Here is a 13,647-nt window from a genome sequence, read left to right on the forward strand (position 1 = left end):
CCTCCAGCCTTCATCAGGTGTCTTGGGGAAATTTTGAACCTGGGTTCGCATTCCTAAGGTATTTTTCGATGTTGTTGTCATTATCATTATTATTATTATTATTATTACTATTATTATTATTATTATTATTATTATTAATCAGGTCACTGTCTGGAATCGAACTCAGAATCTTGGAGTTAGTAGCCCATGCTCTTAACCACGGGCACATGGCGTAGTGGTTAAGAGCGCAGGCTACTAACCCCTAGATTCTGAGTTTGATTCCAGGCAGTGACCTGAATAATAATAATAATAATAATAATAATAATAATAATAATAATAATAATAATAATAATAGCAATAATAATAATAATAACAACAATGACGACGACGCCGACAACATCAAAAAATACCTTAGGAATGAGAACCCAGGTTTGAAATTTCCCCAGGACACCTGATGAAGGCTGGAGGGTATATCAGCCAAAATGTTGTGTTAACAACAAACAAGATGAGGACAAATATCCATCAAATAAATAAAGTAAAACAATAATGGATTTGATGTAGCCAAGGTGGGAGAAGGAATAAATGAAGATAGGAGTGAGAGTCAAGGCTTATAGTGGACAGAGTTGGACAAGTGGAGGTCATCAATAGTGACGAAGATCCTAAGAAGCTGAAAGAAATCTCAGATGCAATAGCTGTGAATTCTAGAGCAAGGTGGGACAGTTTAGTGTAAGAGACAAAGCTCTGAGGTGTGTATGGTAACGCTGATACAATTGTTACCATAGAGACTAATCAGCACTAAATAGATCCAGTGAACTGGACAAAGAGCTGTGTAGGGGTACACACTGACAAAAACGTTGCTGGTGTAACACAGGCCCAGTTTGAGTTATTGTCTTCTGAGGTTTATAGCATTGTTGCTCCGTCATGGATTTCAGTATATCCACATTCATACACACAAGTCTTGGGTTGACTTGAGGCTATAGCAAAGAGACTTGCTCAGCATATCATGCAGTGATATCACAAACCTGGAACCTCATGGTGGTAAAGTGAACTTTGTAACCATTCAGCCACCATGCCAGTAAATGTGTGTGCGTATGTACATATGTCATTATTCAGTTTATTTCAAGATTTCTTGCCAATAGAGAAAGAACTGGTTTCTAACCTAGATCCAAGGCTTCTTCATTGGAAATCCAACATCAACAATAGGGGTATTTTTGTTTGAATGTATGTATGTATGTAATGTATATATGTATGTATGTACAGATTTGTATGTTTTATGTGTGTATTCTCATGCATATTGTTGAATATCCAGACATGTTCACATGTATGTATGTATATATGTATATATACAGGGTGAGTGAAAGTCACAAAGTCAGGCACCAAAACATCTGACATTTTATTTATATATTATTATTATTATTATCATTATCATTATTGTTGTTGTTATTATTCATTTTGTTCATCATGTACAAGTATGTGTCTATTCATCATTATTTTATTTATTTTATTCAATTTTAGAAAAATCGAAGCAAGTCTTTGACAATTCCGGAGCGTATTGAACTTATTTTGTGCATGACTTCTGGTCCACCCTGTGTGTCTATGTGCGTGTGTGTGTATTATATAGGCGTGTAAACACACACACACACTTGACTGTGTAAAAGCTTTAATATGTCTACCCTGTCTATTTTTATGGCTTTGCTGTAACTCTATGCAAACTCACTGTATTTATTCTACTTTTATATGCATTTAACATCACATCTTAAATATTTTCTCACATTTTGTTTAAAGCATAATAAATCGAAGATATTAAGTGCATTTATTTTTATTTCGCTCCTTTTCATAATTTTTGAAATGTTCTTTTTTTTTTCATTCTTCTTTATTCATATTTTACTGACTATTATTATTACTCACTTCACACTCAAGTCACATGAAGGAAGATGAGGTGTTTATAGATATGCTTGTTGCATTACATTCTTCACAACAGTATCTGCTAATTCTCTCCAGGTTGAGCACTTAGCACTGTTAGTATTTTGTATTGGCAAATTTAAATATTTTTCTTCTATTGTAATGTCTGAAAGTAGAAGACATTCACAAGTGAACTTGCGCTAACCATCCATCTTATTACACTGGTTCACTCAATTTTAAAAGTTGAAGGAGTTCCTAACTTAGACTATTTACATCAGTGCAGTTTAGAAACCAAACAAAAACAGTTTCAGGACCGGTACCGAACTCAAATTTCACAGCATTATTTCTCATAGCAAGAACTAAGTGACTTACTTGACAGGACACCAATCTATGTGATATGTTGTCATTCTCCACAAAGACATGATATACATACTGCCAACGGATAGGCAATTTGTGACTGATATTTACTATATTAAATATCCAATCCAAATATGCAAGACATATCTGAAATCAATTCGATGCTATGATCAATCAGCTTGCAGTGTATTGCTTTATTCACTTAACCGTTTTCCTTCTGGAAGTAGCATAGCAACCATCATCTGAAAATAAGTATGACTTAGTGGAAGATATCATGATTTCATGAAGACACATGTCTTAGTGGTTAGGCTATTCAGCTCACAATCGGAAGGTCATGAGTTCAAATCCCAGTGATGCACTGTACCCCTGGCCAAAACACTTTATTTCACGTTGCTCCAGTCCACTCAACTGACAAAAGTGAATTGCACCTGTAATTCAAAGGGCCAGCCCTGTCACATTCTGTGTCACACTGAGTCTTCCTGTGAACTACGTTTAGGGTATATGTCTGTGGAGTACTCAGCCACTTGCATGTTCATTTCATGAGCACGCTGTTCCATTGATTGGATCAACTGGAACCTCCACCATCATAACTGACAGTTGTTATCGTGATTTCACTAATTGATTTAGGCCCATGCATGGCTGTGTGGTTCCCAACCATATGGCTCCGGGTTCAGTCCCACTGCATGGCAAGTCTTGTGAGGAGATTTGATAGATAGAAACTGTATGGAAGCCCATAGCGTATAAATATGTTTGTGGTTGTGTGTGTCATTCTGCTAGTGTTTGTATACAACCACTGTTTAACAACTGGTGTTGGTGTGTTTACATCCTCATAATTTGCAGTTCAGCAAAAGAGACCGATAGAATAAGTACCAGGCATTTAACAAAAAAAAAAAAGGAACCAGGGTCAATTCATTTGACTAAAAAGATTCAAGGTGGTGCCCCAGCATGGCTGCAGTCTAGTGACAGGAAACAAGTAACAGGTAAAAGATAGCAAAATAATAATTAAAAATTATTAAAAAATTAATCAAGACAGTGGAAATCTGACAAAATACAATGATAGGTTTACCTCTTCCGAAGTGCTTTTGTCTTGTGGTCTCTGAGGCATTGGGGGTGAGCGGGACTGCGGAGGTGTGTGCGGTGGCAGCAAGTCAGGCAGAACTCCACTGTTATTGTGTCGGGGTGACTGCATTGCTGAAAGTGCAATGATGCATGATGTTATACAATGAGGTTAGAAATGGTGCACAAAAAAAGAGAGAGAGAAAGAGTAACATAGAAGCTTCAAATAAAAATTTTGATTAACTGTTTCTAACTCAGAAATAAAGAATATATATATATATACATACACATATAATGAAGGAAGAGAACAACAACAATAACTATTATTATTATTATTATAATTATTATTATTATCATCATCATTATTATTATTCATAAACACTCAATAGATTAGACTGTTGGAAAAGAAATGAATCCTAACATCAGACTACAAGTAGCCTTGGATACCAGAACCCTCCTATTGGATTACAGCAAGTAACCTTAGATGCCAAGAACTCTCCTAAGTATCTTAGCTGTCCCAAATAATACTGTTTTCTGGAGCTGTACTAAACTGGGTTTTATATCTATTTCCTCAATCCATCTATTCAGTTCAATGCACCTACAACTACTGGGATACATTTTACTCACACTTTCAATAGTCTGTAATTCAATAGCTAGGTCCTGGTACTTTGCTATTTTTTCTATACTTCGCATATTAATTTTTCCATCGTTTGGGACTGTAAAGTCAATTATCTGGCACTTTCAATTTTAGTGACAGAGCAGTGCATGCCATCAAAGTGACACTAGGGTACAAATATACGAAGTCCAATATACCCATCATGACTCCTGTCTGATAATGGTACACCAGGCACATGCATCACAACCATGTGTGCGATATGGTGATCTCATATCAAGATAAACAAACAGCACATGACCTTGCAGGTGAAGCCCCATTAGAATTTTCTTCGGGTCACGTAGCTCATCCCATTCGAAACGTCCCTGAATAAGGCTTGTTTAAGGAATGAAACACCCATGTTTTCATACATGAATTATTCAAACCTCAAAGAGTTCCTCTCAATATATGACTATGATGCTCCCCACTACTTCTGCTTGTGATCAGAGATGCACATATCGTCAGCCACTAAGGGACATGCTCAACTGGTTATGGTCAAATAACTGACAAGCAAATCTGTGGTATTGAGCAGAATATTTGCTGTAGCCCATCTTTTACACAAAGACAAAACAATGTACATGATAACACTTCCAATCATTTAAGATCAGAAGCCATGAGAGCCAGTGCCTAGTACTGCATCAGGGCATTTATTATTATAGTAATAATAATAATTATTATTATTATTGTTATTATTTAACCAATATAATTAACTTTCCTCAAACTTGCTAGCATTATGCCAAATTTAAAAAGAATTTATCATCATCATCATTGCCACAATATATTAAAGTCTTACTATAAATTATCATTATCATTATCATTAACGTCCAATTTTACATGCTTGCATGGATTGGATGGAATTTCTTAAGACATATCTTCTATGGCAGGATGCCCTCCCTGTTGCAAACATTCACAAGTTTCCAGGTGAGGCAATATTTCTCCATGACCAGACATGTTTTTTTTCTTTTTTATATGGCAGTTTGGAAACCAAAGACACCACTTGCCTAACAGTGACACTCATTTACAACTACCACACACCAGTAAATATGGTAAAATGAAAAACTGTTGCACAAAACAAAGATTTGGCAAGAATGGATCCTCTTGTTTACACACACAAAAACACCGAGACACACACACACACAACACCAAAGCCACTTTATTAATTACAACAAAACAATATACTTTATAGCAGCGCCAGAATGCAGTTCAGCCTTTTTAACTATAATAAGCAAAGCTTCATCGTTAATGTTGGAGGACAGCTCCATAACTCATAAAAGACACATCATTTACAGGATGGTTAATTAGAAACTTCAACTATTTTATATTAAAACGAAACAAAACAAAAAAAAAAAAACGAAGCACAAATACCAACACAAAAACAAGATCAAAGAAAAAACATTACAAAGATAAAGGAAATTAGTGAGGAGGAAGGGGAGGAGGAGGTGGTTTTAATTAAAGGAGAAGAAATTACCAAAGCATTGATCAGTGAGAGAGGATGACGGGAGTGGAGAGAAATAGAACAACAACAACAACAAAAATAGAGCAAACTAGAATGAACAGAACAGAGACAATGTTCTGTTAGAATGTTCCATTGCCACATTGTCAGTTGTTGCCATTTAGAACAGGTGAATGCCATACGGAGGGAGGGAGGGTGAGAGGGAAAAGAGCAAAATGATGAAGGGATCAGCAGTTAATGGGAGGTCCAAGGTAATTAGAACTTTTAATAAGCGTCCAGTAATTGTGATGTAAATAATTAAAAATAGGAGATTAAGGCAGAGGTCAGTGAACTCAATACTTTGCACCCCCATACATGCACACACACACACACGCACACACGCACACACACACACACACACACAACCCCCCCACACACACACATACACACACATGAAAGAATGACCAGTTTGTTGTGACCCAATGTCAAGGCTATCAGGAATAAAGAAATGAAACAGGGATGAGATATTGGAAAATCTTGTACCGATAACAGTTGTAAAGAAAATATTGGGATTTGTGAAGGAGTCCATGGAAATACAACTATAGTAATACTGATATGGTGGTAATACAATTGAATTAATATTGGGGCTGTAGTAATACAATAGTATTAATAGTGAGATAGTAGTATTACAATAGTAACACTAGTATTATATCATCATCATCATTTAATGTCCACTTTCCATGCTAGCATGGGTTGGACAATTTGACCAAGGTCTGGTGAACCAGACTCCAAACTGATCTGGCAGAGTTTCTACAGCTGGATGCCCTTCCTAATGCCAACCACTCCAAGAGCGTAGTGGGTGTTTTACATGCCACCAGCATGAGGGCCAGTCAGGCAGTACTGGCAATGGCCACGCTCAAATGGTGCTTTTTATGTGCCGCCTGCACAGGAGCCAGTCCAGCGGCACTGACAACAACCTCGCTCGAATGTTCTTTCACATGCCACCAGTACAATAATATTAATAGTAGTACAACAATAGAAATAGCAGGACTGTGGTAATACAAGAACATTAAAAGTGAAATGGTGGTATTACCAGAGTATCGACAGTAAGACTGTAGTAATACCATAATAGCAATGGAGGACTGTGGTAATACAAAAGTAGTAATAATGAGACTGGTAATACAGTAGTATTAATATTAGAACTGTGGTAATAGTGTTAACAGTGAGACAATGGTATTACCATAATAGTAATAGTGGATTGTCATAATACAATGTTAGTAATATTGGAACAGTGGTAATAAAGGGTAAAGATTAAAGACCCCCTTCAGTCCTGAATGACCATGGGATTGCATCTAGAAAGTTACCCTCCAAGACACAAGTTTGAGTAAGGTTGTTTATGGAAGACTAGCAGTCGCCCACATATATTAACCATCCATTTCTACACCACTGATGTTATCCAAGGGCTGATACAGCTTGGCATCAGTTACATCGAAACTCATTTCTACAGCTGAGTGAACTTGAGCAACGTGAATTAAAGTGTCTTGTTCAAGAACACAGCACACAGCCTAGTCCAGGAATCGAACTCACAAACTCATGATTGTGAGCTCAATGCTAGGATTGTAATAATGTAGTAGGAGACCTGTAGTAATACTGAGAATATTAATATTAAAACTGTGGTAAAACAATGATTGTAGGGGTCACTGTAGTATAAGAATATAATGTGATAATAAACTGACAGTAGTGGGACATTGGTAATAACCTAAGAATGGTAATAATATGGCACCAGTAGGAGAACTGAGCAAATCTACTTTGGTTGTGGGCAGAGAATACTTCTGAAATGGCAGCAACAAATTATTCTTTCATGATCCCACTAGTACTATGATGTTATAACTCTAGTCCTGATACATCTATCCTCATATATCAGACAGGGTTTGGTTCCAAAACACACAGTGTTAAATGAATCAGTGATAAAAAGAGCAAATGGGAAAAACAGGGTTCGCTCCTAAACCCCCAAGATGTCACCCTAACTTGCCCAAATAACACCTCCCAAGCGGATTTTAAACACATATAGTGATATAATAATGAGCTTATTGTATACAGTGCTCAGAAAAAGTAGCCAAAAATGTATGAACAGTACATAGAAAGGGAACAGTGAATAAGTCATTAACAAAAAAAGGGAGGGGCATCAGGTGTACTGTTGGTGAATTTCAGGAAGCAGGAAAGTTTCAAAAGATGTAGTGTTCTGACAGCTAACAATTGATGCAGATAGTTTATTCCATGCTTCAGCAATTCTGAGTGTGAAAAAAAAAAAAAAAAAAAATGTTTCTGAAAATCATGGGTGCTGTGTTTGTTTTTTATGAGTAATATTGTTTCATGGTTGGAATAATATTTAAAGTAAAGTTTAATAATATATGATCAGTTTATTATAACAGGAAATAAAAAAAAAAAAAGGCCAAAGAATGTCATTGCCAACCTGTGTTAGCACAGATCCATTTGTGATAAGACATCAAGTTGGCAGAAATGTTAGCACACCAGGCGAAATGCTTAGCGATATTTCATCTGCCGCTACGTTCTGAGTTCAAATTCCACCGAAGTCGACTTTGCCTTTCGTCATTTCAGGGTTGATTGAATAAGTACCAGTTACGCACTGGGGTCGATATAATCGACTTAATCCTTTTATTTGTCCCCTCTGTGTGTGGCCCCTTGTGGGCAGTAAAGAAATAAGATCCATTTGTGATAAGAATGGTTCACAACTGAACATGCCAGGTGGTCCCAGATCAAAGATAAATAAATCAGTAATGATGGTAGGTATATGTATTACCAATTTGTGTTACTACAGCCGTACTATTAATACTATGATTTTGTCACCAGTATTACTGGTATTGTATTACTACAGGCGTGCCAATATTACTCTGTTATTGGAAAATGGTAATAACACAGAAGTACATTAAGAGTGATGATGACACAGAATATTTGATAACATGAGTAAGAACACACACACACACATATGACAAGAGTAGTTATATAGTCTGTACTGTTAGTAAAAGAGTAAAAAGAAACCAACAGATGAAAAACAAACAAAAAAGATAATTTTTCTATTGAAACTATTTCTATGGTTTTCGGAGAAATATGACCTTCAAATTATTAATTTTCAAGAAAGTAATAAAGGAAAAGAATTGGTAACCATAATTAGAAGTCTTTTCAAATGAAACGGGTAGAGGGAAGCATGTGTGAAATTTGTAAGACATTTCAAAATGCTGGCTTCCTCCATTACGCTGATACATGTATTGGAGTTTCTTTGTGTGCTGTACTCAAAACCATTACTTTTAGAATTGGAGAACAGCGGGAGGAGGAAATTCATTTGAAAACAGCAGGAAAATTGCAGTTAGGAAACAAGAAGAAATGAAGTCAAGAGAAAGACCATTTCTATCTTCAGTCATTATCAAGAATAGAGCGACAGGAACTTCGTGGCATCTCAAGACAACATCACAGAAGAAGTGGTTTATTGTGGTTTCCACATTATCTTTTATTTTCTCGTTAGCTTGATGGCACCATCCTTTTCATGGTTTAAATAGTTTGATTAATAAGGTCAGTGAATGAACAGGAAGTGAATATATTTTGTGACAGCAAGCAGAAGCCAGGCTAGTACACCTCCTCTTACACACCGAAAAGACGAAAAGACGTGTGTAATAGGTAAAGTGTATTTTCACATCTAATAAAAGACACAATTTTCTGAGGGGGGGAGCCAAACAGAGTGAGTGTGTGTAAGAGATTTTGTGTCTTTGAGAAAGTGTGAATCTAGCATAATATCCATCCATCTATGCATCTATCTACATACATACATATATATATATATATATATATATATCTATATATATACATGTATATATGTTTCTATCTACACACACACATATATCTATATATATATATATATATATATATATATATATATATATATATATATATATATAATATATATATATATATGCATGCACAGAAATACACACAACCATACATATATGAATATACTAATGTGCATGTGTGTATATACATTTATATCTATATCTCTATGTTAGCAGCAGCAACATTTTTACATTCATATTTCTATGCTGGCATAGATTGGACAGGCCATCATAGTTCAAGTCAGTTCTTTTTCAGAGTTACTACCCAGCAAGACGGGTCAGGAACCATGTCTCACTCATACATTCCATTTGTAGTATGCTCCCTATGAGTGGTTGCCCTTCTTATTTCAATGTGGCACCTGCACTAGAGAAGTTTACCTGTTCTAAGCAAAGCTAAAGAATGACCCCTACTCATGTTATCCCCATTTGTTCATTCACTAGCATCAACAAATTTTCTTATCCCTACTAAGAACAAAAATGGTCCCAACTTCCCTGTGTTGTCTCTGTTTCTTTGTTCTTCTCTTTCTAACCCAACTGTTAGGAAGAGAGAGCAGGCGAAGCCCTCTGATTGATAAGTTGATTCCCCAGCCATGTGGGTTTGGTTCAGCTCCACTGTATGACAACTTGTGCAAGTGTCATCATCTACTATAGCACTGAATTGACCAATACCCTGTGAGTGAATAAGGTAGATGGAAACTGGCAGAAGCCTGCTGTGGGTGTGTGCACGAATGTGCACACTTGCACTCTATGAAAGTTGCTCACTGCAGGCAGAGTTTCTGTTGTCACTTCTATTATCAAATCATCTGCACACGTCACACTTTTTCAAAGAAATGTGAAATCCCTTACTTGAAGAACAACTAAGGATTAGTGAGAATGCCCACAAATATGTACATGTGTAAACCATGCAGGCATGGAAAAGCACACGTAGAAATATGTGCAGGCAGATATATATGTATATACATATGGCAGGCCATGAATGTCAAAGATACATAAATGAATACAAATAAACCCTGTTTTAAACTAAATCTTTCACCATTACGAAACAGTTTGAAAGAAGTTACATATAAAGCATTGAGTTTTAAAATTGTACGTTCAGGCTTAATTACCTGGAGTTACTCTTGCCCCCACCTCACTCCCTCTCTCACATACACACACACACACACACATGTAAAAACAAGCACCTAGTACACTATGTGAAGTGGCAGGCATTAGGAAGGGCATCCAGCAGCAGATATCATGCCACAGGGGTCATTGAAGCTCAGCAATACCTTCTGGTTCATCAGTTCGTGTTGAACCATTGAACCCAGCATGGGAAAAGAGACAATAAATTATGATGAAGATGACACACACACACGCACACAGCATCAACCCATCATGGCCGTTGCCAGTCGCCTCTGGCCTCTGTGTCAGGAGCATGTAAAAAGCATCCACTACACTCAGAGTGGTTGGGTTTACGAAGGGCATCCAGCTGTAGAAACACTGCCAGATCAGACTTGAACCTGGTACAGCCTCCTGGCTTCCCAGACCCCGGTCAAACTGTCCAACTCATGCAAGCATGGAAAACGGACATTAAATGTTGATGATGATGATATATGTGTGTGTACATTCATACATATGTGTGTGTATGTGTGTGTGTGTGTGTGTGTGTGTGTACTGAATTTTTGATTGCAATAAGAGTTTTATACACACTACAATCTCAGAACATGAAATGCTATTAGTAGCCTGAAAGTTCCTCACTGAATATTGAATATTAACTCCCTCTTTTCTTTTCCAGTTCTAACACTTGTGTGTGTGTGTATTCATATACACATATATATATGAATACCCATGCATTCTTATATAGCACTGAGGGATTAAGCAGTAGCCATACTGGAGCACTTCCATTATATAATGATGATGATGGATGCAAACATACACACGCACAAACAAATCAACAAATGCCAAAAATCTTTGAAACTAAACCAGCCACTGATGTTTTTGGATTAGATCATTACCTCCATGCCCCAAAGACAGATTCTCAGCAGTATTTGAAGCAAATAGAATGTGAATACTGTTGGAGAAATCTTAGTAGAGGGATGTGGCGGTGATGGTGGTGGTGCTATTAGATGGCTGTGTTGGAGGAAGCTATAAATTGTTCTCTTCGTGTTCTATACACTCCAATAAGAATTGGGAGAAATGATATTGATAATAATGATGATGATGATGATTTCTAAGACAATGAGGATACATACATATATACACATATATATATACATATAGATATACACACATATATATACACATATAGATATATATACAAATATAAATATACACATATACATATATATATATATATACATACATACACACACATACGCGCATACCTATACATACACTTATACATATATATATATATATACACACATACATATAAACACACATTCATATATATGCATATACATATACACTCATACACATACACTCATACATATATACACATATACATATGTATATATATCCTACATATATATATACACACACACACATACACATTTGCACATACATATACATACACTCTCTCTCTCTCTCTCTCTATATATATATATATATATATATATATATAGAGAGAGAGAGAGAGAGAGAGAGAGAGATATACACATACCACACGTGCATAAAGTTCCCAGAGTTACACAAAAGCGTTTATTGATTGCAATGAAAACTATCTCGTACATCAAGACTTATAGATACACATGCTAACTATACCAAAATCTAATCATTTCCTTCAATTAAAGGTATTTTATAAGAAAAAATGCAAAACAAAAAGAGAGAGGAAAGAAATGGGGAGAAAAAAAAAATTTTTGGTCCTTTTCCCAAAATTCTTTCTGTTTATTTATTTAACTAATATTAGTTATTTTTCATGTGTGTTTCATTTATTATTTTATTCATTATTCATCTATATGTCTTCTTTTCTTTCTGTTTGGTTTTGAGGGGAATTTATTATTTTGTTGTTGTTGTTTTTTTTCGACATCAAATAAATTGAAAGGGAAAAAAAGAAAAGAAAGAGTAAGGCGCAAAAGTGAGGCAAAATGGAGAAGAGAAGAAGAAGAGGAAGAAGAAAAAGAAGAAGGGGAGGAGGAGGAGAAGAAGAAGAAGAACAACAACAAGAGAAAGAAGAGAATGAGGAGAAAAAACAACAGCAAGGAGAAAGAAAAGACAATAATAAAACAAAAGAATATACAAAAATTATTGCATAAATAAATAACACACACACACACACACAGAGTAAGATAAGCACAGAGAGAGAGAGAAAGAAAGAGAGAGAGAGAGAAAGAGAGGGAGAGAGAGAAAATATCAAAGTACAAACTCAAAGATAGATTGGTAGGGGGAGGGGGTATGATGAAATAAAGAGGAAAAAGAAAGGAGAAAAATAATAAAAGAAAAGGAAAGACAAGGAAAGCAAATGTGGGGTGGGGTGGAGGGGATACATTAGGAGATAAGTTTAGTTGGAGGTAGACTCTCATGTAAGGACAACATCTTGGAGTTAAACTGTTTTGGGGAGAAAGCAAGGATGCAGTTTGGTAGCAAGAATTTCTGTTAATAAAGAAAAGAAAAAAATCAAGAGTGGCGGGGGTGGAGAGAGAGAGAGGGGGAGAGAAAGAGTGGAAAGGAGTATGGCGAGGGAGGGATGAGGGGGTGGGGTGTAGGGAGCCAGCGAAGAAGGAAAGGCAGAGGAGAAAGATAGAGGACTAGGCTATGCGGGAAGACAAGACATTGGTGGCTTGTTAAGATATATAGCAATAATTGATCTAATAATAATCAATTCTGAAATGAATTTGGCAAAGAGATATCTTCAAAGAGTATTTGTAAATCTGAACATACATACTTACATCAAGTTATTAATGTGTATTCCTACAGGACAGCAGAAACTACACGCATACACACACACATACACAAATACACATACGCGCATATATATAAACACACAATTTTCCATAGTGCACACTTTGTTTTGTATTTGTTTTTTTGTTTGTTTGTTCGTTTGTTTGTTGTTTTTTTTTTACAATGTTGTTCATAGAAACACATGTATTCTTTAATATAATGTATTTTCCCTCCAGGACTGAAGGGATTCAGTATACATATGTACATTACATGTTTCTCATTACAACCTCCTTCCCCTCACACACACACACACACTCACACACACAGAATGCTGCTATATTACAGTATAACAACAACAAACATCTTACTGGCTCAGAGTATATTTTTACAGTGCATACACAAATATGATATACTACATTATCTTATTACACACACACACATACCAATCATTCAGTGCATGTGCCTATGCAATACTCTTTCATTTTTCTTTTTATCAACAAGCATAGACA

The 13,647-nt window shown here is 36.0% G+C and overlaps 1 protein-coding gene across 11 annotated transcripts in view; it reads right to left on the reverse strand.

Moving 5' to 3' along the window:
- Window positions 1–13,647, reverse strand: part of LOC115216522 (misshapen-like kinase 1) — an 835,290-nt gene that overhangs the window by 166,020 nt on the left and 655,623 nt on the right. For all 11 annotated transcript variants that reach the window (XM_036506597.1, XM_029785962.2, XM_029785961.2 and 8 more), the window contains one exon: window positions 3,305–3,429. In XM_036506597.1, coding sequence (XP_036362490.1) covers window positions 3,305–3,429 — 125 coding nt within the window. The remainder of the gene's footprint in view (window positions 1–3,304; window positions 3,430–13,647) is intronic.

The sequence above is a fragment of the Octopus sinensis genome, linkage group LG10, assembly GCF_006345805.1.
Source record: "Octopus sinensis linkage group LG10, ASM634580v1, whole genome shotgun sequence".
NCBI lineage: Eukaryota > Metazoa > Mollusca > Cephalopoda > Octopoda > Octopodidae > Octopus > Octopus sinensis.